Source organism: Myotis davidii, unplaced genomic scaffold (assembly GCF_000327345.1).
Source record: "Myotis davidii unplaced genomic scaffold, ASM32734v1 scaffold93, whole genome shotgun sequence".
NCBI lineage: Eukaryota > Metazoa > Chordata > Mammalia > Chiroptera > Vespertilionidae > Myotis > Myotis davidii.
In genome coordinates, this window is record NW_006292095.1 from 121,616 (window position 1) to 149,348 (window position 27,733).

Genomic DNA, 27,733 nt, shown 5'->3' on the forward strand with positions numbered 1-27,733 from the left:
TTAGCCACTTCAAGCCCTGACCCTCTTCTCCATCAACTTCATTGCTGTTCAGAAAAGAAAATCTGTTGTAAACGGAGCAGAAAATGACAGATAACATGCACGCAACACTTTAATCAGAAGAAAACAAAGTTTCAAAATCAAAAATTTCAAGATTTGAATATTCTCAGCAAATATGTTTGCAATGACTTGTTTTTAGAGAGAGAAAGGGAGAGGGAGAGAAAAACATCCATGAGAGAAACATCAATCAGGTGCCTCCTGCACGCCCCTACTGGATATCAAGGCTCTAACCTAGGCATGTGCTCTGATTGGGAATCAAACCAGTGACCTCTTGGTACATTGGATGACACTCAACCAACTAAGCCACAGTGGCCAGGGCTTGTCCTACGTTTTAGTTGCTATGTTGTTTGTGTATTTAGGTTTATGACTGTTATCTTCCTTATAACTATGTGATACTTATTATTTTAAAATGTTCTTTATTGGGTTTAGTGCTTAGTTACATAAGATGGAAATTTATAAGCTCCTCTCATCAAAATACTCTATTTCTCTACTGCTTGTTTACATCAACAAGAAAAAACTTTTAAAATGGTTTAAATTCCATCCTGCTAATGGTTTCAATTCCTTCCCATTAATCCTAAATTTTCCTGAAATAGTTTAGTATGTTTTATTCTGCAATCATATTAAGATTATCTTGTATTATGCATTTTCTATTAGAAGAAACCTTATTTTGCACTTATATTACATATTCCCTGACTCTCTCTTTATTCTTTTAGATTTGTGTCCACTTTCATTGCTCACCTGCTTTCTATCTTTTTCTCTATTCTGAGGTGTCTTTCCTCATCCCTCTGCTATTTTATCTCCTTTCAAGTATTTTTCTCAGGTAGGTGATATATGTTCTAGTTCATATTTTCAAATATCTTTCATCTTCTTTGACATGTATTAGAAGATGTATTAGAATTCTTGGTTGCATTCCTTTTCCACTCACTGGTCTATAGTTGCTACTTTACTGTCTTCTACTTTCCAGTTTTACAAAAGTCTAAAGCCAGTCTGGTTCTTATTTCCTTTTCTTATGTTTGGTGTTAGGGATCTCATAGGGGCTTCTTTTTATCCTTGGAATTCAGAAATTTTTGCTAGGCTATGCCTTAATATTCTCATCCATCCAGTCTGGAACTAAAAAATTTCCACTCTAACTCTCCCTTATATAATCATTCACTTAGGCTGCTAACTGCTGCTAGGAATAACCCATTTGTGCAGACATGTGCCAACACAGATTTATGGTCTCCTGCTAGGGTTGTACCCAGTGCGATTCTTTTACCCGTCCACAATAATCTCTGTTCCATTCTACCAAATGCTCACCATTCTTTTCAACAGCCCTCACTTACCACAACTGTGGTTAAGAACATGGGTAAAACATGGAGTAAGAACCAGCCAGGCTTACAGGCTAGCTCTGATTTAATACTGAATTTCTCTGTGGCCTTAGACAGGTTAAACTCATTAAGCCTTGCTTTCTTTCAGTAGTGATGACATCTTCCTCAGACTTGAAGGATGAAATTAAATGACATACTGTTGCTTCTTAAATTCAGTGTTTCACAATGTATAGTAAGCTCTCAAATGCTAGTTGGTATAATTTCTAATAATTTCTTATTAGCATACAGGTTGACCTTGTATTTTATAAGGTCAATGTTGTAAATATCAAACTTTTTACTTACATAACCTATAAACACTTGTATTTTGTGACCACCTTTATCTTTTATCCTCCTAATGTAGCAAAATCCTGATCAAGGCTAATCCTGAGATCAACCTCCTCATTGGTTATTATATTTCCTCCATATTTTTAATTGTTCTCTACCTACTGGCTTCTTCCCTATAGCCTATAAATACACTCAAGTTCTCTCTTACCTTTGTAAGTTAATAGTCCCTCCCGAACACTGCTTTCTCCTCTAGCTGTCACCTCTCTCTTTGCCTTTATACATGATGAGTGAGTAGTCCACATTAGTTGTTTTTATACATTAATTTCTAGTTTACTCTTTAACCCACTGAGACCTGGAGTCCATGTCTACACTTCATTGAAACTTCTTTGGCAAAGGTCAGCAGTGACCTCCTAATTGCAAAACTCAATAGATTTTTTCCAATTCTCATCTTATAGCGCCCAAGGGAGCCAACAATATTCTTGAAATTCTCCTTGGCTTCTTGTTACAATACCCTGCTGGACTGTCTCCTACCGCTTTGACTATGACTTTGCTATGTCCTCTGCAGCCTGTCCTTCAGATGTTAGTTCTGCCATTGGCCTTCATCCCTTCTCATTCTATTACTTCCCCTTGGGATGATTACAGCTACTGTTATTTAAACTCCCACACAGATCATGATGTCTAACAAACTGCTATAGATGATTAAGAAACACAAGAACAACGGATAGCTATTGCTACTGGATGCCTTAACCCTCGCACTTGGAGCATATTCTTTCTGCTGCTATTTTCATTTAAAACCAAGCTGAAATTTTCAGACTTCTCTAAAAGTGAAAGAATGTAACACTTATTAAGCCCTAAGTAAAAGCTGACTAACTTGTCAAGTTGGAAGAATTGTACCACTGCTTTTGAATTCAAGGCGGTTTCCTAAACTCTGAGATACGCTGCCTGCTTACCTTACAGAAGGAGGAAAATATTACACAGGACGGAAAAGGAAGGCAAGATCTATTTAATTAGGAGGAAACCAAAGTCAAAGAATTTTACGTTTAACAAGTTTCTGTTTTTTTAGTTGATAGTAATATCTTATTTTAAAGACCAACAAAATACATTAGAATTCTGAATTCCCTCATGAAAATGACACTCCAAATCCATAAAAAAATGAGCAAAACCCAGGGTAGATTGGAAACATTAGGGTTGGCAATTGTATAAAAAGAAATGATTTCATTTTACAGAGTTCATTCTTACATCTTTATTTTTCACTGCTTAAAGTAGAACACAGTGTTTAAATGATAAAACTGGGAAGGAAGGAATAGGGATAAATTACTGCAATCAAACCATTTCAAACCCAAGACTCTTGGCTGTGCAAACTAAATGTGAAACACAGAGCAAGATAAATTCAATCAAGAAATTTTCAATAAGAAAATGCTCCATGACATCTAATTACCATCCATTCTCTGAAACAAATAAAAGGTGATAAAAGCATGCTTCTCTCCCCTGTGTACAACTCCGATCAGCATCTTTTTATCTGGTATGATTCATTAGAGCATCCCACCAACCTAACAAGCACCACAAATGTGAGTTCACAATGCTATTTATTTTAAATTCATTTAAAGCATGAAATAAAAAGCTTTCCCCCTAAAAAGCTTGTTAATTGAACCTCTTGTGAAACTGAATCATAACACACCAACACAAAAAAACCATCTACAGCGGCACAAACAATTGGCCTCAGTCTGAAACATGTACTCTCAGGTGAATATAATGTCCGATTTGGAAAGTGAGCAAATTTCAAAAGAAATTCATCAACGTCAACTAAGAGCATGCTATAATTCCAATTTTCAAAGTATTAGTTACTTTGTGTCTTATTAAATAGATAAAATTTCCATACCTAAGTTAAAGAATGTAAAACAAAGTTAAAATGGTCTTGATTTGCACTGAGAGAACATAGAGAGGGGCACTCAGAAAACATTCTTGCTTGAAGCTGAGGCTACTTATATAAATGCCAGCAATTACAGTAAACTGGATCCTAAACTGTCTATTAATTCCTGATTCTTGAAAAGGTATTAAAGTATTTTCATCATTTGATTTTTTAAAACACATTTTATAGTATTTCTGGTTAGATATCTAGCTTTCTAAAACTCATTCAGCTTCATTTTTCTTGCACTAGGGAGTGCAGAAAGTACTATATTTCCACAAATCTAAAAGCAAGGAGTCAAGCAGATCAAATAAAGGCATGTTTTGCCCGTCAATTAATCATATATTTGCAAATCATCTATTTACAGAATTTTAAACCTAAAGGGAGCTTAAAGGATCATTTCATCTAATTTTCTCATATTAGGAAAGCAATTTTAGAGTCAGAAAAATATGTCCTATATTACTGTACTAAGGAAAATTAAGAGAGAATAACTAAGTTAAAATCAAAGGATTCAAAATACTTATATTATTTGTTCAGTTAACATGTATATGGTGCCACCTCCCGTGCTGCAATGATGTGGAGGCATCAGTAGGGCTTCTGCATCATGACCTTCCTGGTTCACACAGAGGGCGCCTCGCAGACATAGCAGCACTCCAGGGACTTGACCTGCTTTCTCAATAAGGCCCCGACTTCAGTGAGGACATTTTCTAGGATAAATCCGGTGAGTGAACCAGAAAGTTATGATTTATCTTTTTAATGATTACACATCAAGAGAGTTTGGGCTGATAACTGGAAGAGAGTTGGAGCTGATAACTATCAGCAGCCCTTCAGGAAGATGATAGGGTTCCTGACTCACTATCTGAAGACAGTTAAGTCCTAAAGTTTTAAGCAGAAATCAAACCTCAGCATCCTTCCATATTTTGTCCATACTTCTGATGCAGAGTTTAGTTTATGGTGAAAGGCTACCCCCTGCCGACCTCTGGGCTGCAGGGTCCCCTAACATTCTGTGAAAGGGGGCACGTGTCACTGTCTGTCACCATGTGGAGGTGTCTGTCCACCAGCCAGCCTACCACCACTCTGCTCAGAGCCCTGTGAGACCAAATGAAGGTCTAATCCATGTTTCTCTCTGCAACTTTCCCATGGCAGCTGTGGGCGTGAGATTTACTGAAAGGGAAGGAGGGAGGAAGCCAGGGATGGAGAGCAAAGCCCTCAGAGAGAACTGAGCAGCAAACAGGAAAGGAGGCTTGATTTCTGGACCCATCTTACACCTGGAGAAGCCATAAAACACTGCATCACCCCATGTGGGGACAGAACAGTTCTTTAGAGGAATAAGCCAGTTTGTGTCTGCTAGAGATCAGAACTGGAGTTGTGGTTTTAGACAGAAACCTGCAGAGTAGAGTTCATATGTGTCTTGTGGCTGCGGCTCCTCGGACCGGGGTGGGCTGCTGCTGCTCCTCGAATGGGCACTCATATATATGTCTTAAACCCCAGAGACAAGGTGTGTCTAAGATGCAATGTCTTCTCATAAATTTATAGTTTTTGTAAATATGACTATGTCTAAATCTCTTTTACATGTGGTCACACATTCTGCTGAGCTGGGCCACTCACCTATTTTATGACTAATGACAACTTGGCCATGATCATTATTCTCCCAAGAGAACATGGCTTCAAAGCCCACTTAACTGACTTTCAAGCATTTTCCATTGCTGCAGAGAATGAGAGGGTCCACGTGGCTTTTTAAGGGTGAAAGGGCACGGAGCGGACAGTTTCGCAAGAGGAAGTAACCATGCCCTCCCTGAGCAGGCAGGAAAGCCTTTTCTGTCGGTGCCCAGGCCAGTGATCAGCCGGCGCCTTGCACTATGGGTATTTGGCACATCAGCCCCAGAATGGCTGCCATCCTCCCAGTCTGGGGGTCTCGAATCTCTAATATCTTCATTCCGCCAGTCCAGTCACATATACCTCAAACGCGGCAAAAACCAAACCCAACCCAACCAAACCAAACCCCTCTCCCAATCAGACTTAAACAGGAAACCATATAGGCAGTTGGAACAAATCTCTCTTCCAAGTAACCCAAGAAATGAAGAGAAGATTTTGCATGAAAGACACAGTCCCCAGAATACAGTGACAACAAACTAAATGTTTAGAGAACAAACTGATTTTTTACTGACAAAAGACATGATTACTCTCAACCATTACATCGATCACCTGACAATTTATTTTAAGCTAACATAGCTCAGTTTTGTCATAACCAGACCTGTAATGAGAATACTATCATAAAGTTTATAATAAAATGGTTTCCAGAAAATGCCAGAGACTAGCAGGGTCTGACACAAAGCTCACACCAGACACCCACGGAACTTCTCAAGCTAAGTGACAGCAAAGACTCAGCCAAGCATTTGGACAACAGATGACTCACTCTCTGTTGACACGCAGATATGGAGTGAATATACAATGTCAACAACAATGGGTCATCAGGTCCAACAGGAATTTAATCACCACTTTATTATCAATTCATAGCAATTTCAAAATTGTAAAGCACATATGAACTATATTACATTAAAATGATATTATTAGGCTTCTCTGCCACAAACACTTAATCTATACATATAAAAGCCTAAGTGACGGTTCAACCACTTGGCCAGTAGCTATCAGGCGCATTGACCACCAGGGGGCAGATGCTCAATGCACAGGCATGGAAACATGAAACATGATGAATCTCAGAGACAAGGGGGGAGTGGGGAAGATGGGAAGAGATTAACCAAAGATCTTACATGCATATTAGAGGCCAGGTGCACATGTACCGGTGGGGTCCCTCGGCCTGGCCTGTGCCCTCTCACAATCCGGGACCCCCTCGGGGGATGTCGGACTGCTGGTTTCAGCCCGATCCCTGCAGGCCAGGATGAGGGACCCTATGGTGCACAAATCTGCACCGGGCCTCTAGTATTCCTATAAAAATAGTTATCAATGGGGTATGAATTTCTTAGGCATGAGCCTGGGCTCAGGGAACTGCAGGTATTAGAACCAAGTAAGGCTAGGAGTGCATTCTTACTTAGCTGGAAGACAGACAAAACCACTCTATCATAAATGCCCTATTGTGCTTTACTGAAGAAAATTCTAGAAACTGAAATCAGTTATTCAACCAACTTTATTTAACTCCCCATATGTTTTTTCCAATTCTCACCAATACATTTGGTTTAAATGAGGTCATTAGCCATTCATCACATAAGGCTGGCCTGCTCATCTACACTCCAAACCCAAGCTAGTTTCAGGTTGATGCCCTGTTATTTCCTACACTGCTCCCAAATGGGACCTTCTGTACCTGGTTCTGACATCGCTTCCGTGACACTCTGCAGATTTACTGTTTGCTTGAAAGTCGAGGTAAATGTGACGAAGTAACATAGCAAGGGGGCCGGAGGGGCGATGAGGCGGAGATGAGGAAGGGTGTGTGTAACCCGCAGAAGCAAGACAAGAGCTTGGATAATGTCAGAAGCTGTCCAGGGGAAGGAAGAGACACATCTGTGTCCCCCCAGATATGTTACCACACACTTTACTTCACTTTAGAGAGAAATCAGTAACAGGAAAGAAAAGAGGGTCAGCCGAAATGAGATAGACCCTGGGGATCTGTCATTTGCAAAAGTCACATAATGGGGGACGGCAGAAAGGAGGGAGCAGGGGGAAGATCCGAGTGGAGACTAGTCAAGCCTTTTGAAAGCAGTTCTCTGTGTTCTCTGTCTATGTCTTTAACTCACACCCACCTGACTGCCATGCCCAGCATTCACTGCAGCTGCTTCACAATAATATCCTTGTTGCTGAAAGCAAGAGGCACTTATCTTACTTAAACAAACTTTTTACAACTTGTGACATTCTATCATCTCTTCATATCTGTGTGTCTGTCTGCCCTTCTGTCTTTCCCCCCTCTCTTTTCATTCTGGCTCTGGGCTCCTTCACTGTCTGTTCCTCTCCTGCCACTGTCTCTCTCGCCCATATTCTCCTCACTCCACAAACTGAGTGACATCATCTACTCCATGGCTGAAATTACCAATGACTTTTTTGGCAGATTCTCCAGACCCATATTCCTAGGCTCCCTCCTCAGCTTCAGATCTGATATTAACAGCTGTTTGTTGGACAGATCCATTTATTATTCCACAGACACCTTGAATTCAACACTGTAAACCCAACTCTCCACTAAGACCATGTTCTCTCTTCCCGCTACCCCTACCATAGTTCTAGCTGATCTGGTCTCGCCCCCCATTAAAGACATGTTGGTAGCTCCACAATGCTCCAAGATAAAACCTCAACTTTTAAACACAGCCTTCTGGGCTCCTCATAATCTGCCCAGGACGCCCTTCACGCCACTGAACTGGCAGCTCCCTGAATGTCCTGTGATGCCACCCGTCCAGGCACCTACACAGATTTCTCCCCGCCTGGATCCTCTGTACGACTAACTTCTGTCTTTTCAGTGTAGGCTTAGATATCATTTTCTTCATGGATTCTTCCATGATCTTCCCTGCCTTTCTGAGGCTGTTACATGTCCTTCCAGATGTTTCCACAGCACACTACCCTCTTTGTAGCGCACATCAAACTGCACTGAAATGTCTTTTATCTGTTGAACTCTTCAGATCCTTTAGGGACTATATCTTGCTCACAATCCAATCTCCAGGGCGTACATTTTGAAGAACTGGCAGAGTCCTAATCTAACACGCACATTCATTATTGATTTGTTTTCCTGTTATGGCCCTCCATCAGAACAGCAATTTGTTAGTCAAAGTTCGGCTAAGTCATGAAAAGGTGGGAATGGTGGTGGAACTAAAGTGTTCTAGCAAGACCTTTAAGAACAAATGCTAGGTCCTATTATCTCTGTATCTCCACACCTGGCATAGGCCCTACTCATAGTGTATGCTGACTAAAGTCTTTGCCAAACTGAATTAAGCCAGTCTTGGGCTAGAGCAGTGGTCCTCAACCTTCTGGCCCTTTAAATACAGTTCCTCATGTTGTGACCCAACCACAAAATTATTTTCGTTGCTCCTTCATAACTGTAATGTTGCTACTGTTATGAGTCGTAATGTAAATATCTGATATGCAGGATGGTCTTAGGCGGCCCCTGTGAAAGGGTCATTAGACTGCCAAAGGGGTCGAGACCCACAGGTTGAGACCCGCTGGGCTAGAGGAACAATGGGCCCTTTCTCATTCCCCCTTGTGGAGAAGCAGGAGACTTAGTTGGAAAGTTTGTAAGGAGGAAATTCTGAGGAAAGTGTGTGGAAGGCCGCCTGCCCTGTTTATTGGAATTCCGACTTAGGGGAGTGTGGGGCCCCTAATTATTCCTTGACCTTTCCAAACAAGTTTGTGTACAAGGAGAGCCCCGGGTGTTTACTGGAATCCTTATGCTTAATCTTTTGGGTGTCCTTGCTTAAAGGACATTACAAACACACGTGCCTCCCAATATTATTTACCCTGCTGATTGTATCTAAAAGATAAACTTTATCTCAAACTGCTGCTACAATAAAAGCCTAATGAGGCAGGCAATCGAGGCTGCCCGGTTCCTTTAGCCAGGCAGTCCCTCAGCCCTCTCTTTCACGGCAACGTTGTTGTGTCGGAGTAATCCATTCATCCGCCCCTCAGGGTCTGCTGCTCAGCCCCGGCAACCCGACTCAAATAAGAGAGAACGGGCTAAAGGAGGGAAGGAGAGAGAGGTGCCTACTTTTTTCTCAGCCATACTTGAATCCCAGGAATATTAATACTGGCATTGAGAGCACAGAGGGAAGGGCAGTGTGCACTCCTAGGGCACACGCCTTATCCAGCAGGTCCTGTGGGAGGGGCTGCCTGGCCTGGGAGTATGATGCTGCCTGAATCCTTTGAGTACTTGGGTGTCTGTGGAAGCAGCACACAACTCACAGGCAACGAGTCTGAAATTCCTCCGGGGCGTAACACTGCTCCTTTTGTAAAGTGGACAGTTTATGACACTGTGACACCACCTCTTTCGTCTTCATGATATCTAGTTATTTGAAACATAATTTTCATGTTTCTACCACTTGCTATTCCCCATTCATCCTATAATCCAAATGTAAAAAGCTGTCTTGCCATTCTTTGAACTGCCATATCTCTAAGTCCGCCTCTCTGGCTAAGTGCTTTGGATCACTGCCTGGCAAATGCCTGCTCAGCTCAAGATGTATTCATCTCTCAGGGAGGCGTTCTCTGACCTGTGCAAGCTTGATTAGGGAGCCCTGTTCAGTAAGACTTTTTCATTCCTCCATTAATTTATCTCATTGTGTGATGAATGTTCAATTTACCCATTTCTCCTCTTGTTTTGTGAGCTCTACAGGCAGAGATCGGGTCTTAGTAATCTCTGGAAGTTCAGTATTTAGCATAACAGAGTACTTGACATGTGATGAACTCTGAACGGTTATATGAGGATATAAACTCCAAACTGTACAAACCCCAAATCACCTTGCAACACAGCATACATTGCATCCTACAGAGCTTACTTTGTGTGCAGCAGCTGCCATCGTGTGCTGATGGCAGACTCAGCAAGGTTAGGGAGTTGCCAGCAATGCAACATCAGGAGCCTTTGTAGGACACAGCCTGCAGCAATCCTGAGCCTCCTACACACTCTACAGCTCAGAGGTAGCTCAAAGGAGAAGTCTAAGAGCCTACGGCTACTGTGTCTGGTGAGTAGCTCAAGATCGCAAAGGTCCCTTTGCAGCAGACAGCACCCTGTGGCCTTCACCAGTGCTTGGCATTTCCAAGTGTATATATCCTCATTTCTGCAGTGCCTTTTTGCTTTTTACATTTTACAAACCAGGAAGAAACTAATTAAAAAATCAGAGTAGATATATCCATACAAGACCAGGCCTGCAGTGCTCAGGCTCTCACTGATGGATGAGCTCATCTCTAAGATTTGTGTGAAGTTTCTAGGAACACATATTGATTGATTACTATGATGAGATTTCAAGCACTTGTCCAGCGGTTCTCAACTTGTGGGTCGAGACCCATTTGGGGGTCGAACAACCCTTTCACAGGGGTTGCCTAAGACCATCGGAAAACACATATATAACTACATATTGTCTTTGTGATTAATCACTATGCTTTAATTATGTTCAATTTGTAACAATGAAATTGGGGGTCACCACAACATGAGGAACTGTATTAAAGGGTAGCGGCATTAGGAAGGTGACGTGTCACATTTTTTTTTTTTTCAACTCTCCTTTTCCTTTTCTCTTAACAGGCTTTAACAACAACAACAATGGAGGAGACTGGGTCCCAAACATGACTACCCTTTTCAGACTCAAGTGGATCCTTTGTAGCAATGCTTGCATTCTTAACAGATTCAAAGAAAATAACAAGCTGATAGGCCACAGCTCTACTTTGCACTCGCCTACACCAATGCATCATTTCCTTTGTGTCCTATGTTTCATTGTATAAGAGGGATTTCACCCAACTTTCCCCAGATCCACATCTGCCACACTCCAGAGGAATCACAACTATGGAGATGCAATCTGATTTTGGAGCACTAATCCAAACTGATGTAGAAGCTTCAAGGTTTACAAAGTCTACTTCCTCTTGTCCTTACTTAGTTCTTTCTCTTCTATATCTGCATGAGTTCAACTCAACTCAGTTCACTTCCTGAGAGCAGACAATGAGACAGGAAAACTCGGTGACCTGGAAACAGCATCTCTCTTTGCAACTCTTTGTCAAATGTTGAATGCAAGAGTATTTGTCTCTCTTCCCGGGCTCAGCCTGGGAAGGAGTGGGTGGAAAGCCTGTGGCGAGGTATTCAATGAAATGGTTTTGCCCAAGGGCAGCCATGTCCCTTATAGAGATTTTAGAGAAAATGAAAAAATAAGCCAAAAGAATAGGATTAAGCCAGGGAAACAGCTGTGATATGTGAAATTTAATTACAAAGGGTTGTTCCCTAGAGAAGCAAAGCTAGTTGAAAGGGCTAATGTGGACCCAGCATGTACATGCATGCTGCTCTGGAGGAGGCCCAAGGAGTTGACTTAATATGATAGCAGCTGTGTTGAATCCATGGGGAAATAAAGACAATACCCAATAACTGACCACCTAAAAGCATGGGTATCTCCTAATATCAACAATCATCTGCATATTTCCCACTGTGTTGTCCCTCAAAAGTGAAGTATATAATCTCCAAAATAATTATTTCACTAGAAACAAAAAAATTTAAAAAGAAACTTAGACATCAATTAAACCGTCTTTTGGGTGTTTGTACAAAGTGAATATCTTTTGGGTAACTTGTCCATTATTTCAGTTTTGATAAATAAATTAATTTTTACCTTTTGCAAGTAAAGAATTGTTCCCTTTAGTACAGCATAAAAGGTTTTCCATCCCCGCTTTCCTCTTGGAGCTAGAAAGGAAAAAAATGGGAAATTTTATTTGACAGAAATTAGTATTTTGGGAAGAGAACCTAAATGATCAATATGTTCCTGGTTTATTAGCTACCAGAACAAATAATGAGAAGTAAAAAAGTCTCGGTTGTACATGTAAGAGGCAGTATTCTAAAAATGGTTTCCATGAATGATCTCATTGAGTCATCACAATAATCCGTACAGGCAGGTACTAGGCCTCTTGGTTTTAGCAAAACTGAAGCACAGAGAAGTAATCTCTCATGGTCACATAACTAGGAAGCGGAAGCAGGAATCTGAACCCCGAGGGCATTACTTTCTAGTCTGCACGCTAGCAGAGAGGACTTAAAGACTGGGACAGCAAAAGCGGCACACTGGAAATACATATTAGACCAAGAGAATATTCAACAGGCTCATGTGCCACAGCCTTAGTCTTTGCTGAAGTTTCTAGGGATCATAAGAAAAAAGTCTCAGGATATGAAAGGACTCCTCTTGGCATTTTTCCCACACACCCACCAACCAGATTAGAACTTTAATTATTATTAGTCCTACGCCAACCTGCGATACTTCTGCTGCAGGGTTTGCTGCTCTGTAACATAATTTCCCGAATAAGTTTCTCTTTCAGGAGACTGGGAATGACCTGAGAGCAGGTATCCTTCATCTTTAGAATTCACAGAACCTCGCATCCTCATTAACATTTCTCCAGATGAATTTTTCTTTCAGAGACCCCTTCTATTCCTTTTCTTTCTATTTTCCTGGACTACAAAGTCTGTAGAATTTCTCTATTGAGCTATATAAATTTTTTCAGATTGTCACAAAGAAAAAGTACAGATTAGCAGCAAGTTTATTTATTCTTAATTTTAATTTGGACAGACATGACATTTTTCTAAACATGCCTACCCAAATAGGTATGGAGGGCTATTTATCTTTATTCCTTTATCAACTATTTGGCTGCCTTTAGACTGTCTTTAACTTGGGCACCTGATTAAATTAGGAGGTACATTATTCTTAAGATTTAAATCCTTTAAATCTCCTTTGACTGAAGACTCAAGAATTCTTAGGTCTGGAAAGTGGGTGAATATCCACCTATGAACACGGTGCTCTTGCCAACACCATGCTGAGCTATCCACCTGGAGCAAAGGGACTCAAAACATCCGCTCTGCAGGTTTCCAGGGGAAATTAAAAAATTTGTCCCATCTGCTTTCCCTATGTAAGGGTTGAAAGTGTGTATTCAAAAATAATCATAAAATTACCATAACCTCCTTTATAAAGAACAACCTGACTACCATAAATAGAATCATGTATGACAAATACTGGCTGTTTTCAATGATGTCAAATGCTGGCACAGCTGTGAGGACAGTGCATGCACAAGTGACCTCGGGCGGCGGGTGCCACCGCGGGGCGGAGGCGCCTGATTCGAAAGCAGACCAGCTGAGACCTGGGCCTTGCCTTAAACTTACCCTCTCAGCCACCAACCCCTAACTGGGGAACTCTGACCAGTCCCTCAAACTCTCGGAACTTCAGCTGCTTGGACAATCCACATAACTTAAGGCAAAGCACTGGGGCTAATCAGGGAAGGAATTTAGAAATACATACACCATTTTTGTTTCCTGTAAGAGAAATGTAGGACCTATATTTTAAAGGCTTTCTCCAAAGCCCTAAAACTAGTATAGTGGCATCTTGAGATTCCTTCAGTTCTAAGATCTATAAATCTATTTTACTACTTTTCAAGTAGAAATCTCCTCTCTATGAATCCATGCACATGTTCACAAAAATTTGTAACAGCTTTGTCATCCCCACACTAAAACTACTGGAAACAGATCCCAAAGATCTCTCCAACTGAAATGTGATCTTAAGACACCCAGGGTTGACCATGAGAACAGCTGGTACTAACACACCAGGACCCCAGAGTCCCCAAGGCCGGATATGGTGTGGGTGCCCGAGCAGGGCAGTGCGTGTGCAGAATGAGGAGGAGCCTGGACACACATGCACACACACATATACACACACACACACACACACACACACACACACACACACACACACACTGCCTCTATGGCCTTTGCTCCTTGGTGAGGCTCCTCATGTGAAAGACAGGGGCTTGACACCAATGAATGAGGGGCACTGTTGCTCACAACGGTGACTGAAGAATGATAAAACTGATTGCATAGCACATATTAAGTATATACAGATTATTGATTAGAATCCCATTGTATCCTATTCAAAGGCTTTATTTATAAGGAGGTAAGAAGTTGGTAGGCAGATGTATTTTAACAAATCTGGTTGTCTATTGTGAAAAGGTGTTAATGAGCTTGATCAAGAAATCCCATTTTAGCCGTAACCGCTTTGGCTCAGTGGATAGAGTGTCGGCCTGTGGACTCAAGGGTCCCAGGTTCGATTCCGGTCAAGGGCATGTACCTTGGTTGCGGACACATCCATAGAAGGGGGGGTGCAGGAGGCAACTGATCGATGTCACTCTCTCATTGATGTTTCTAACTCTCTAAACCTCTTCCTTCCTCTCGGTAAAAAATCAATAAAATATATTTTAAAAAAAGAAAAAAAAATTCTCATTTTATGCACTAGACCAGGGGTGGGCAAACTTTTTGAGGGCCACAATGGGTTCTTAAACTGGACTGGAGGGCCGGAACAAAAGCATGGATGGAGTGTTTGTGTGAACTAATATAAATTCAAAGTAAACATTACATAAAAGGGTACGGTCTTTTATTTCAATAGTTTTATTCATTTCAAATGGGCCGGATCCGGCCCGCGGGCCATAGTTTGCCCACGGCTGCACTAGACCATGCTTTCATGGTCATTATATGAATACTCAAAGTCCAAAGATAATCGATTGCTTTATTTCTTCTTAAGAATACCAGAATCTCGAAATACTTTAATTTTAATCATCTGCCTCCAACCTTAGATGATGGCATCTATTACTTTTTTTTTTATACTACTAAAATGGACATCATTATTTTTCTATAAACAGCCATTGTCTGTTTAGATTTACTCTCATGCTTTCTATTACCTTTATTCATTATTGCTTTCTGTATCTCAGATGGATTTTTGGAGGCCATTTTCAAGTATTTTTTGAAAGCTATACTGAGACCTTTTTTTAGTGAGAATCTTTTGGTAGTATATATTTTTATATTTTTGTTTATATAAAAATGTTTTTATTTCATTAAAAATTCTAGGTGGACAACTACTTTTCCTTACGAAGGTATTATTTTGCTATCTTTTGGCTCTCATCATTGTTGGAATATCAATCTTGAGTCTAAATGTAATGTCTAAGTATAGGTTTCTTTTAATTATCCCACTCGGTCTTCTTTAGGCTTCCTGTGTATCATTTCCCAACGCTCTAGTCCTTACATCTTTGAATACTGTCTCTCCTCCATTGTGTCCATCATAACCTCAGACACTCTAACTTCTCACTCATTCCATGCTCTTTCATACTCTCTATCTTTTTGTTCCTTTGTACTAAAAGCTGTAATTATATCTCCAGTACTCCTCCTTGGGCCCCTAGATCCAGAGATGCCTTGAGGACTTTAGCAGCCCCAGAGTTAGCTTACTTCCCTAGATTTAAAAATATTTTATTACTTTCAGACGTTTTATAATGGAAGAGTTTCAGAATGTGTAGGCCATCATATTGCCCAGAATAGATTCTCCAGCTCTTTTTAAAAATAAAGCATTTATTCACAAATTTTGTAATCTAGTGGGAATTCATTTGGAGTAGGAGAGAGGAGAAATTAGAACAAGGAACACCAGTAAAGGGGTTATTACAATTTCCCAGATGAGAGGAAGAGGCCAAAATATGGATAGAGATGCACAATCAGTTAGGACAAAGAAATGGAAGGTAAGGGGAAGGGAGCAATGTTACCTGAGCACCTGTACAGTGGTACTCTGGCATTGGGCTAGCTTCATAAATGCACATTCTATCTGAGCCAAACAATTCTTTCAGTTAGAGATTATTGCCTCTATTTCACATTAATGCCTCCATTATTAATTACATTTGCAGTTCTAAGAGGCAGAGTAAGCTGCTGAGGGCTAACTATCTAAGGATTTCAAAGGTACCGTACAGGGCAATTCAGATGAGGAAACATGTTCTAAGGATACATGAAGAAGGGAAAACTTTCCAGGTGGCAATCCTTTGCAATGGTGGATGCAGGATGCAAGGAAAGGAGAAAATGAGACAGGAGGGGAATGCAGGTCAGGTACATTCTCTAATCTCTTGGAACTCCAGGGCCTTCAAAGGTCAACCTGCTCAAAGGTGCGGAGTTCAGACTGAGGCACACCCCCTGTGTCTGCCCTCACAGATCTTACCGCCCAGGATTTCTGCAGCGTAACAGCAGCAGCGAACAGTTACTGAGCACACACTGTTTAAGCACTGCTCCAAAAGCTGAAGCCCACACCTGCCTGAGGGAGCCACTGTTACAACCATGCTATAGATGTGGAATCGAAGACCCCGCCTAACCTGCAACACTTGGTTCCCCACAACACTGACCACTTTCACTTGGCAGGTGTTGGGACCCAGGGCATGCTGCCCCCAAATATCCCACAATGGCTCATTGATTACTTTTGATTTTAAATTACTTGATAAACAGCCAGTGCAAGAAGGGCATGTTGACCCTTTGCTGTCTCTGTGAATGCAGGAAACAAACCTCTCCTGTGCAGGGTGTCCTTGCTCCAGCAGGGCTGGGCGAGACACCCTTATCACCAGAGCTATGAAATCCAGGCCAAAAAGCGTACACAAACCCTTGTCGCTCTTTTATTAATTTACTACACAAGCCCAACTGTGTAGAGTCCTCACTAATGAGCACCCACACTAAGTATCTTTGTCCTGTCATTTCTTGACAAATTTACTGTTCTTTGTTGGAAAAGTATAAAAAGCTGGCTGGTACATCATTTCTGAGGGCATCATTTATGATCTGCAGTGCACATGTATTAAATTGATTTTTCTCTTGCTAATCTGGTCTTGTGTCAATTAATTAGTCCAGCTATAAGAACCAAGAAGGGTAGAGGGGGGATTTTCCCCTCCCCAAAATAGGAAAGACCAATTAAACTAGACCCAGGCTACAATGTCTTCGTTAACTCTGAGATGTAAGGGTAAAATAAAAATTATTTAAGAGTTGATTCAGCATGGAACCTGACCTATCAGAGAAAACACAGCCCAATCAGGATTGAAGGGATACCCATGGCAAACAGTCTATACAAATGAACCAGTACCTTCTCCCTGATTATCAGCCCTGGGGGCGGGCTGTTTTTTACCCACCGAAGGTAAAAATAAGAAATAAAATAAGTAAGCAGGCTTCTGTGATTGTTATTCTATGTTGCGCGCGCACACACATACACACACACACACACACAATTTACATTTTTGCACAAGAAAAAAATTGGCAGTTTTCCCAAAGATGAATGATATAAGAAATATTAAATCTTCCACATTACAAACCAGTTCTTATTTTTTTTCATCTAACTTTTATTATACATTTGAAGACATCTTTTTGAAAATATAAAGTAGAATGAACAATATTTTGGCTTCAATTATTATCACCAAACTTTGTAAAGTAGTTAAGTGCATAACTGGGAGAGAAAACACAGGTTGTCAGCCTTCTTTTATAAAGAGAAAGGTATAAAATATTCCTGAGTAATGATATCTTCCAGAAATAAAATTTTTTAAAAATCCACTTAAAGGTATAAACTTCAAGCAAAAGTTTATATTTGCATGCTGTGCTCTCCCAACGCTAATTTCTTCTGAACTGAACTGTGAACAGATTGTGTTTAAGATCTTACTGTTCCAATTTTATTTTATTCAAAGGGCAGATAATTTTTTCCTACATGAAAATCTCATCTTGTTTTTGACCACTTCTCACTATGGGTTCCTTAATCATCTACTTTTCCCTTTTCTTCAAGTGTAGTATCAGAAAGGCTTAATATGCATAGAAAGACAATACGTACATTGCTTATTTTTCTTTTAATATACCAACCTTTCCTGTCTGTTGGCTTGAAAAACAGTCTTCCCCTGACAAAAATACCATTTGTCCCCTAAAGAGTAGAGAAGGTCAGTAAGCCATATCCACACTAATGAGAAAGAATTCTTGGGTCATGCATGGCCTGCCTAGCAAAGCAGGCCCTCAGAGGCCAGACAGCAAGGGAAATGAAAGATGTGATAGTTCTATGCAAAATACCTTCGACTTCTTCCTATTAACAGGGAGAGACATTTGAGATATAATGCAATACTAAGGAGGGCATTCCAAAATAAATCCAACACCTTGCTGTACTGGAAACAAAGATGTGCTCAGCAAAGCTCTTCTATGGTAGTACAATTGGGATACATATAGATTAGACTTGTCAAAGGCACAAGATATTTTTATTTCTTACTAGAGGCCCAGTGCACAGATTTGTGCACCAATGGGGTCCCTCGGCCTGGCCTGCAGAGATCAGGCTGAAACAGGCTCTCTGACTTCCCCTGAGGAGCCCTGGATTGCACCCGGTTCTCAGGTGACGCACACCGGAATCGGGCTCCCTCCTCTCTGGTTCTGGGTGCGTCACTCAAGAACCGCAGCTGTCAAGTCACTGCAGTTAGGAAGCTCCTGCATTGAGCGTCTGCCCCCTAGTGGTCATTGCATGTCATAGCTACTGGTCGGATGGTTGCTTAGGCTTTAAAGATATGCATTACTTTACTTAATATTCAAAACAGCTTTATGGCCAGCTATACTTTTAACCCCATATTAATGATTAGTAAACTAAGATACCTATAGGGCTTGAGGTCAGGGAGTAAAAGAACTGAGATTCAAATCTAGGACTGTCCATGTACTGCACGTTCACACCCCATAGATAATGCTCCATGAGAACCCCTAGATTGCTTGGTGAGTGTAGAATCGTGAATATGGAACATGATGAACTAAATGATAAGTAGTGTCGATGAAGAAAATTTAGGCAGTTATTTCATCCCATGTATAATGAATGGTCAGTCTTGAAGGAATAGTATTAAACACAACACATCAAATGTTAGAAAGTTAAATGCCTATACAGGCCAGGTAGAGAATGCTTAACATATAAATGATACTGAAATAAACTACCAGCCATTCCTGGAGACTGGAGAGCGCACTCCTCTATCTAAGGAGCAATGTCCCTCAGTCTCACTGAATGACCACACTGGAAAAGAAACCTAACCATCTGATTTTTCAGGAGAGGTTAAAAAAAAAGGATCTTTATGGGAAATATTTTAGTTTTTAAAATGCTGGTAACTATTTAAAATACTTGTTAAAAGACACTGTAAACCAAATAAGACCTGCCAGCAATGACTTGCTAAAGACATTTGGGCAAAATTCTTTTTTTTTAAATTTATTTTTATTTTTTTAAAATATATTTTTATCGATTTCAGAGAGGAAGAGAGAGGGAGAGAGAGAAACATCAATGATGAGAGAGAATCATTGACTAGCTACCTCTTGCATGCCCCCTACTGTGGATTGAGCCTGCAACCCTGGGCACGTGCCCTTGACTGGAATCAAACCTGGGACCCTTTAGTCCACAGGCCGATGCTCTACCCATTCAGCCAAACCAGCTAAGGCTGGGCAAAATTCTTAAAGTATCTCTCTTACAGGATGAAGAGATATGCTACCTTGGTAGGAAGCAAGCTCTTAAGTCTACATTACTGAGGCAGCAGAAGGTACTCGGGCAGGGGGAGTTTGCCTTCTGTGGTTGGTTTGCAAAGGAGTTAGATAAATTAAAAGATGATAGCCCTACAAATCATTAAGTGACGTTAAGGGTAATCCTTGCATATTTATCCCTAACTTTCTTTCATGAAATACCCTCAGGAACCACCATAAAGCACTATTAAATCTTAATAGAATAACTCACACACTTTCAGATTACTGCTTGAAGTAATGAGTCCAAGCTGTGCACAACAGAAGTTACTGCGGGAGATGAGTCACACCACATTAAACAACTAATAGTACTATCCCAGGTTTATAACAGACTGGTAGAAATAAACTAGGACTATTACTCTCTTATTTTAATAAATAGCACCTCTGAAAATTAAGGCAATTGACACATTTTTGAAAAATCAGTTAATCCTTATAACATTTCTCTTTAAGACTGGGTGCTATTACATGTAGTCAACCCTACTTTATAAGAGGGAAAACTGGGGGAGCCTTAAAGGAATCAGAAGTATCACCTATACCTATTACTTTTCCCAGAAAAAAGATTTCCTTCTTTTATGTGATAGGAATACATTTATATTGTTGATAGAGAACAGAACATGAAACAAAAGAGATTGGAAAATATCCTACCCCAGATGGCCCCTGGAGGGGTGATATTCACTCTGGATGTGCTTCTATTTCTTTAAGAAGTGAAGACTTTTACCCTAAATTAACCTTTCTATAAGGGCACAGCATACCCTGGGCAGGCAGCCAGGAGCTTGGATTTTATTCGCACCCTGATGTCCATCCACTATTTCTCTGATTTTAGACAAGCCACCTAATATCTCCGTTTATAAATCTATAAAATGAATATGTTATCATCTACCATAATTACTTTACAATGTTGTTACATAAAGGTATTAGGACTCAGACGCTACCCCTAAAGAGTTCCCAGACCGAGACAGTCACATTAACGATCTAACTTAATACAACAGGATAAGTTGTAAAACCAAATGGTAGCACAGCACAGACCTAAGGAAAATCACAACGGATTTCAAAAGAAAGGAAGAAGTCATTAATTCTAGTACTGAGTAAAATTTGGAAGCCAGAGATTTTAAATGAGGATTTAGTTTTCTGCAGGACTTTGAAGGAAAAAAAGGGGGTTTCTTTTGACCTCCATCATCTCTACCATATATTGGGACTAAGACATTGAATCAAAATAGGAATCCTAATTATGGAAGTCTCACAACATTGTTAATCACCACCACCCTTTATCAAGATGACCTCTGGACAGAAATGTCAACATAATATTTTTTATGGAGAGCATCTGGTTTGAAATTCTGGTTTCACCTGAGAGACCTTGGGCACGTCACTCAGCCTCTCCATGTTAACCTCCTTTCTCTGTAAAATAGAAGTAAAATAGTACCTACTTCATAGGGTTACTCTGATGCAGGGGATGAAAATTAGATGAGCTAACATACACCTATCCTGAGAAGCGTATTCTTTTTAAGTTAAGGATACTGTCTACTAAAAAAAGTGCGTCCAATTTTCAGTTTAAAACACAAAGACTTACTTTTTAAATTCCATTCACGCATTCTGATTTTTTCTTTATTAAAGTCAATCTTTTGAGAAGAAAAAAACCCCTGACATTTATTGATGAATTTTTAACAGAAAGGAGGTACACCTTTCACCCTTAATTTAAGGGAGAGTAGAGTGCAACACACAACATATTTATTGTTTCTATTTTGTCCTGGGCCCTGCCTTGACATTGGAGAGGTCAAACGTGAATGTAAGCAATAAAAATAAATCATGGGGTGGGGAAAAAGCTGACAGAGAACATTTCACCTAAGTGATAAGCTACAAAAATACACAGACAACTTATAAACCAGGATCTTTCTCCTCCCGCCTAGGAGACGGTTCGCTGGCGGCCATCACTAGAAGCACAGGGAGAAAGTAAATGACCTGTGCTGAGGTGGGAAGGAAGGCAGAACATAACAAGGACATCTCATCATAAGCTAAGGACACAGGAAGAAGTGTGAAGGCAGCAAGAAACACAATGACTCTGAGTATATAATTATTTTTTCAGGAAAAACAGAAGTACTAGGGTCACAAGAGTCTGTTTAGAATTTGGACAAATGAACTGTACCTCCCATTCTCTCCAGCTAGAATGTTCATCATGACTTGCCCCTTCACTTCAACCATGCCTCTCATCCAAATGTCCCCTTGTCCTCCTGAACCACTCTATGCAACAGGGCACCTGCCCACTCCCTTCACTCTCTCCTGGATTAGTCACAACATCTGAAATAGCACATACAGATTGATCACTGAGCTCCCCCTACACTAGAGTGGAAGCTCCAAGGATGTAATTTACTTGGTTTGTTGCTGTGTCCAGAGAGCAGATTAAAAACATGAAAACGCCCCCACAGATATCCTAAGTAGGTATGTAAATTATGTGACTCAATAAATAGTAAGATGTTTTAAAAAAGTGTTTTCTCTATCATTTACGTGAAGCACATTAGAAAACTCAGATTGCTCAAAGAGAAGAGAAAGCAGGATAAACTTCTGGTATAGATTAGTTCAACAAGATGATGTTGGATATGAAAATAAGATACCAGTGAAAACTTGGGCTCATAAGGAACATATATATAGCCTGACAACTTATGGTGGGTTTCCAAGAGTTATTAAAGAATTAATTTCTGTGGTAAGGGAATTCAAAATTCTAGGAGACAAACATGATCTTAAAATTTCATTTAAATTGAGGTATATTTGACATATAGCCTGATGTTAGTTTCAGGTGTAACAACACGATTGGGTATTTATACATATTGTGATATAATTCCCACAGCAAGTCATTAATATGTTGCCATACTTGATTGCAATTTTTTTTCTTTTAAGATCTATTTTCAGCAACGTTCAAATATGTAATACAGTATTACTGACTATAGTCACTGTGTTTATCCTATCTAATAAAAGAATAGTATGCAAATTAACCCTCACTCCATCACAAAGATGGCGGCGGCCACGGAGCTGGAGCACGCAGGAGGCTTGAGTTGCTCCAGCGATGGAGGAAGCCAAGCGTCCTGCCTGCGCTGGCCAGACCTGAGCTCTGCTCAAGGCTACAAAGTTTCAATTATAGAAGATAAATAAACCCCAGATACCTGCTTCCAGCCGGCGTGGCCTCCGCTCAAGGAAGCGCTGGGAACCTGGGTTGCCAGAGGCAACCCAGGCTTTGAGTGGACCAAGGCAACAAAGTTTCAATTATAGAAGTTAAATAAATCCCAGATACCTGCTTCTAGCCCGCGGGCATGGCCGGCCTGAAAACAGCCATCAGTCCCTCACCCAGGCTGGCCACACTCCCATGGGTTGAGGATCCCCACTTGAAGGCTTGAACAGCCTGCAAACATCCATCAGCCCCTCACCCAGGCTGGCCAGGCACCCCAGTGGGACCCCCTCCCTGATCCGGGACACCCTTCAGGGCAAACCAGATGGCCCCCACCCGTGCACCAGACCTCCATCCCATATAATAAAAGGGTAATATGCAAATTGACCCTATCAGCAGAACCACTGGGAATGACTGGTCACTATGACACACACTGACCACCAGGGGGCAGACGCACAATGCAGAAGATGCTCACTGATGGTCAGTGTGCTCCCACAGGGGGAGCTCTGCTCAGCCACAAGACAGGCTGATGGCTGTCAGCACAGCAGTGGTGGTGGGAGCCTCTCCTGCCTCCTCAGCAGCACTAAGGATGTCTGACTGCCAGCTTAGGCCTGATCCCCCCAGGGAGTGGGCCTAAGCCAGCAGGTGGACATCTCCCAAGGGATCCCAGACGGCAAGAGGGCACAGGCCGGGCTGAGGGACCCCCCATCCCCGAGTGCACAAATTTTTGTGCACTGGGCCTCTAGTAATTCTTATAATCTAAAGGAAGATGTGGGAGAACTTGCTGTTTTTTGAAAACCATCTAAAAGAATTCAACACTGCAAAATGTTACTGATGTTCTGTAAGTTCATTGTATATGAAAGGTATGAAACTCAACTCCAAGAAAATCAAGCATACTAAATAAGGACTTTCCATAATTTCTTGGGTAATTTATAGAGCTCATTATAAAATGTAGAGCAAAGTGCTAACATAAAATGTAAGATTAAGTCACTACCTTACGTAAGCCTAGCTGAGAAGCACAGGTAACTGCTGAATCAGACAAGTAGGCTTATCAAGTGACAACAAATCAGATTTCTTCTATTTAACAAGCACCTTAGGACCTAGAACGTCAGTCAAAGACCCCGCTGAGCATGCATTTCTACAAAGAGCAATTCAAATAAGCTATCGTAATTATGAAACAGCACAAGGCCCATGGGCACCTTTAAAATAGGCTCCTGGGCAAAAGCTACTGCAGGTCAATAGGTACTGCTCTCCGGAGCAGGTGGCAGCAGCTGGCTGCTTCCCCAAGCGGAGGAGCTGCAGGGGAGACTTCAGCGTCTCCTCCGGAACTGCTCAGCACTGCTGCTCTGAGTTGTTCTGAGTCCACGTATTCTTCTAAACTCTCCCAATTGACTATGCCAGGGCTGGTTCTTCCTCAAACCCTGCCCACTGTACTAACTGCTGTGACCTTAGTCCCAGTTCCTGCTTTATTCTCTGCTCACTAGTTACGGGGCAGACGGAGAAGCCATGAGAGATTGTGGGCATAAAAGAACGAGTCTTTACTGCAGAAGCCGGTGGCCACATAGCCATACAGGCAGGCAGCCGGACACTGGCTGGTAAATACATACCTTTCCCACAAGCAGTATCAGTGTCTATACCCACTGTTATTATCTGAGCAGTTGCACACTGGCCCCCAGAATCATTGTCTTAAATCACAGCAGTGCCTAAGCGCTCGGCTCTGTCTGAGCTCTCTAGCCACTCCTGCACACACAGGAGCTACATTCTCTGTGCCTACTGCCTCTTCTTCTCTGAGCTCTCTTCTCCTGTCCTGCCCAGCTCTGCTCTCTCTCACAGACTTCTTGCACACACTGCAGCGTACTAGCTGGTCAGTAACCTACTTTTACACTATTTAGACAAAGAAGGCTTTGTGCCAATACATCAATCACATTGGCTACTGACGGGCACAGTGTACCATGAGAGTGCTGTGTGGCCTTGCAGCCGCTCATGGGATCTGGTCTGATTACGATTCTCAGGCTCAGAGTCCTTGAACATCCCGTTAGGCACCTGCCCAGAGCAGTCTTGGCCATGCTGGTGTATTGATAACAAGGCCTCTATGCTCTCACTATCCGGGGACCTGGAGTGATTCCCACAACCGTGTTCCTCACTACAAGGCTGCTCAGCACAAGGGCTGGAAACAGCCTATAGCCAGGGACTGCACCTAACATGATGCCCTGCATGTTCATCTCTGCTTTTCCAATTCAGACGGAACTTCTTCCATTTACTTAGCCTTAGTGCTCCAGGGAAGTCCTTATGCCAATTACCAGGTGCTGCTAAAACATGAGCCTGTGTTTGTTAACTGTCCCAGTCATCCCCTATCCCTAACTCAGATATGGTAAAAACAGTACCACACCCATAGATAAACAAATTTTTAAGAGATGGAAAATACCCACCCATCCTGCCCTAAGTCATTTTTTTAAATTAATAACCATGCTATAATAAATGTTTATTATACTTTTTTCTATTTGTCATTATTCTGAAACAACTTTTCTATATTTTTAGACATAATTATATTTCATTAGGACTTTAAAATATCCCATTGCATTAATGTCTATTTTAAATAAATGTTTAACAAAATATTGATTTTCTCTGATAACATCCTATATAATAAAAGCATAGTATGCAAATTGTCCCCTTGACCAGAGTTCTGGGAGTTCAACCAGGGGGCGTGCTGGCTGAAGAAAGGGAGGGAGTTGCTAGGGACCATACCAGTGCATGAATTTTGTGCACTGGGCCTCTAGTATGTTATATTTGTCTAGTGTCAATGGCTAAAATAAAGTAAATAAAAACATAAGGGAAAATAGCAGGAAAAACACAGAAAAAAAAATAAAACCACCGGTCTCACCAACAAAGACAACCATGATTAACATTTTGGTATATAACCTCCCAATCATTTTACTATGCACATACAATCTGCCATACAATTGGAATATTGTCTCTCTTTTTAAAATTTCTTTATTGATTAAGTTATTACATATGTGTCCTTATCCCCACATTGCCTCCCATCCCCCCCTCATGCCCTCACCCCCCTGTTGTTTGTGTCCATTGGTTAGGCCTATATGCTTGCATATAAGTCCTTTGGTTGATCTCTCTCAAAAACACACAAATATATGTGAGATATATATATAATTTTTAAAATTACTGCAAATAATGATAATGTGTTGCTTGCTCTACCATACTTTACTCAATAAATCTTTTAGTGGCCATTAAGCAGTTTCTAAGGTGATGACTATGATGAAATGATGATATTTTATAGCTAAAATAGTGATTAGGTTCTTTTTATGCATCACCGAGTTAAACACCTTAACAGGCATCATTTGATCTTTCTCACCTTAAGGCTTTTGGTTACCAATTCCCTTCCCAGAATAATCTTATCCACAATCTTTGTGTCCAAATATTTTTATGGCCTTCCTTTTTTAATTCAGCTCTACTCAGGTACAGTCTCTCCCTCCTTTTTTTCCCCATCAAGAGTGATGTACTGGCATGCAGCTGGTGCTCAAAAGTGTTTTCTAAAATGAATCAATGACCTATCTCATTTCAAAGCTCAAATTCTTAAGTCTATACAATCCAGTGGTAGATTTTTTTGGACATAAATTTCTATCACTGTCATTATTTCCTTTAGGAAACCAGTATTGCATTTTTAATTTCAAATTTTCATCAGATTACTGAAGGGTTTGAAACATTACATTACATTACATAACAATAACAGAGCCATCAAGATTATTTTCTTCTTTCTCCTAATTGTTAACTGAACAAAAATGTAAACAAAATGAGTCAACAGTACAAAAAGAATAATCAGATGCAGTGAAAACTGTGCATTCCTCTTTCAGAAGGAAACACGACAAAAATTCGGAACACAGATTACTTTTTGGTGCTAAAAGACTGCAGTTTCTATTCCCTGGGTCTTTGTCAAAGTAGTACTTCTGAGGAGAATGGCAGGTGGCCTCATTTAACCAACTTTACTCCACTGCAGGGAAGGGTGGCTTTTTAGACATGAGTGAAGGGATTAGCCAAAGAACATATGCACAACCCATGGACACAGACACATACCAGCAGTGTGGTGATGGCCAGAGGGCAGGGGGTTTGAACTGGGTGGAGGTGGGCAAAGGGGGAGGGTGGGAAGATGGGGACTTCTGTAATAGTGTCAAGGATAAAAATAAAGTTAAAAAAAAGAAAAAAAAGGAAGCCACAATAAGAAAACAGACTCAGAGCCTGATGACAATATTATGGTCCCTGAATATAGCCACACGTCTTCCCTCAAACTATTCTCTCCACTCCACCTTCAGTACATTAATTAATAAAATTCTCTTGAGAGAGAAAGAGGGAAATAGTGTGTGTTTAAGAGATGGAGAAACACAGAGGGAATATGCACTCTCTTTAGGATCAAGAACAAGGGTGTCTGTCTGAAACTAATATACTGTATGTCACCTATAACTGAAAAAAAAAATTTTAATGCTAAAAGAAGAACAAGGGTGCCTGCTATTATCACCATTTGTATTCAACACTTAACTGGAGGGCCTGTAAATTTCAGTAAAGCAATAAAAAGAAATAAATGGTAAAAGGTATAGGAGCTGACATATGGCAATAAAAGGTAAAAGGAAAAAGAAAAGACATGAACTATCAAAACGGAACTTAAAAATCTAAAACTTATCCTTTTAGCCTAAATGTAGAATTGTGAGATGTGTTGTCCATTGAAAACAGATAAAATGCCACCAAAATTAGCCCATCAAGGGGCAAACTACTGCTTCAGAACTCACAGGGCTGCCTTCTTGGTGCTGCTCTGTGACCCTGTATCAGTAACTTAAACCGGTTCATTATAGACCCGCTGCCACAGAACACAAAGTGGAGAGGAGGGGGGACCTTAGCCTGGCTTTAAAATAACTGCTTTGCCTCCATTTAAAGAGTCTTCCTCTACCAGGATGAGACAATTGTCTTCTGGGGGGGGGGGG

At 40.9% G+C, this 27,733-nt stretch overlaps 1 protein-coding gene across 8 annotated transcripts in view; it reads right to left on the reverse strand.

Annotated features, from left to right (window-relative positions):
• PSD3 (pleckstrin and Sec7 domain containing 3) overlaps nucleotides 1–27,733 on the reverse strand; it is a 432,295-nt gene that overhangs the window by 46,387 nt on the left and 358,175 nt on the right. For all 8 annotated transcript variants that reach the window (XM_015565163.1, XM_006765503.2, XM_015565164.1 and 5 more), the window contains one exon: nucleotides 11,883–11,953. In XM_015565163.1, the coding sequence (XP_015420649.1) occupies nucleotides 11,883–11,953 (71 nt within the window). The remainder of the gene's footprint in view (nucleotides 1–11,882; nucleotides 11,954–27,733) is intronic.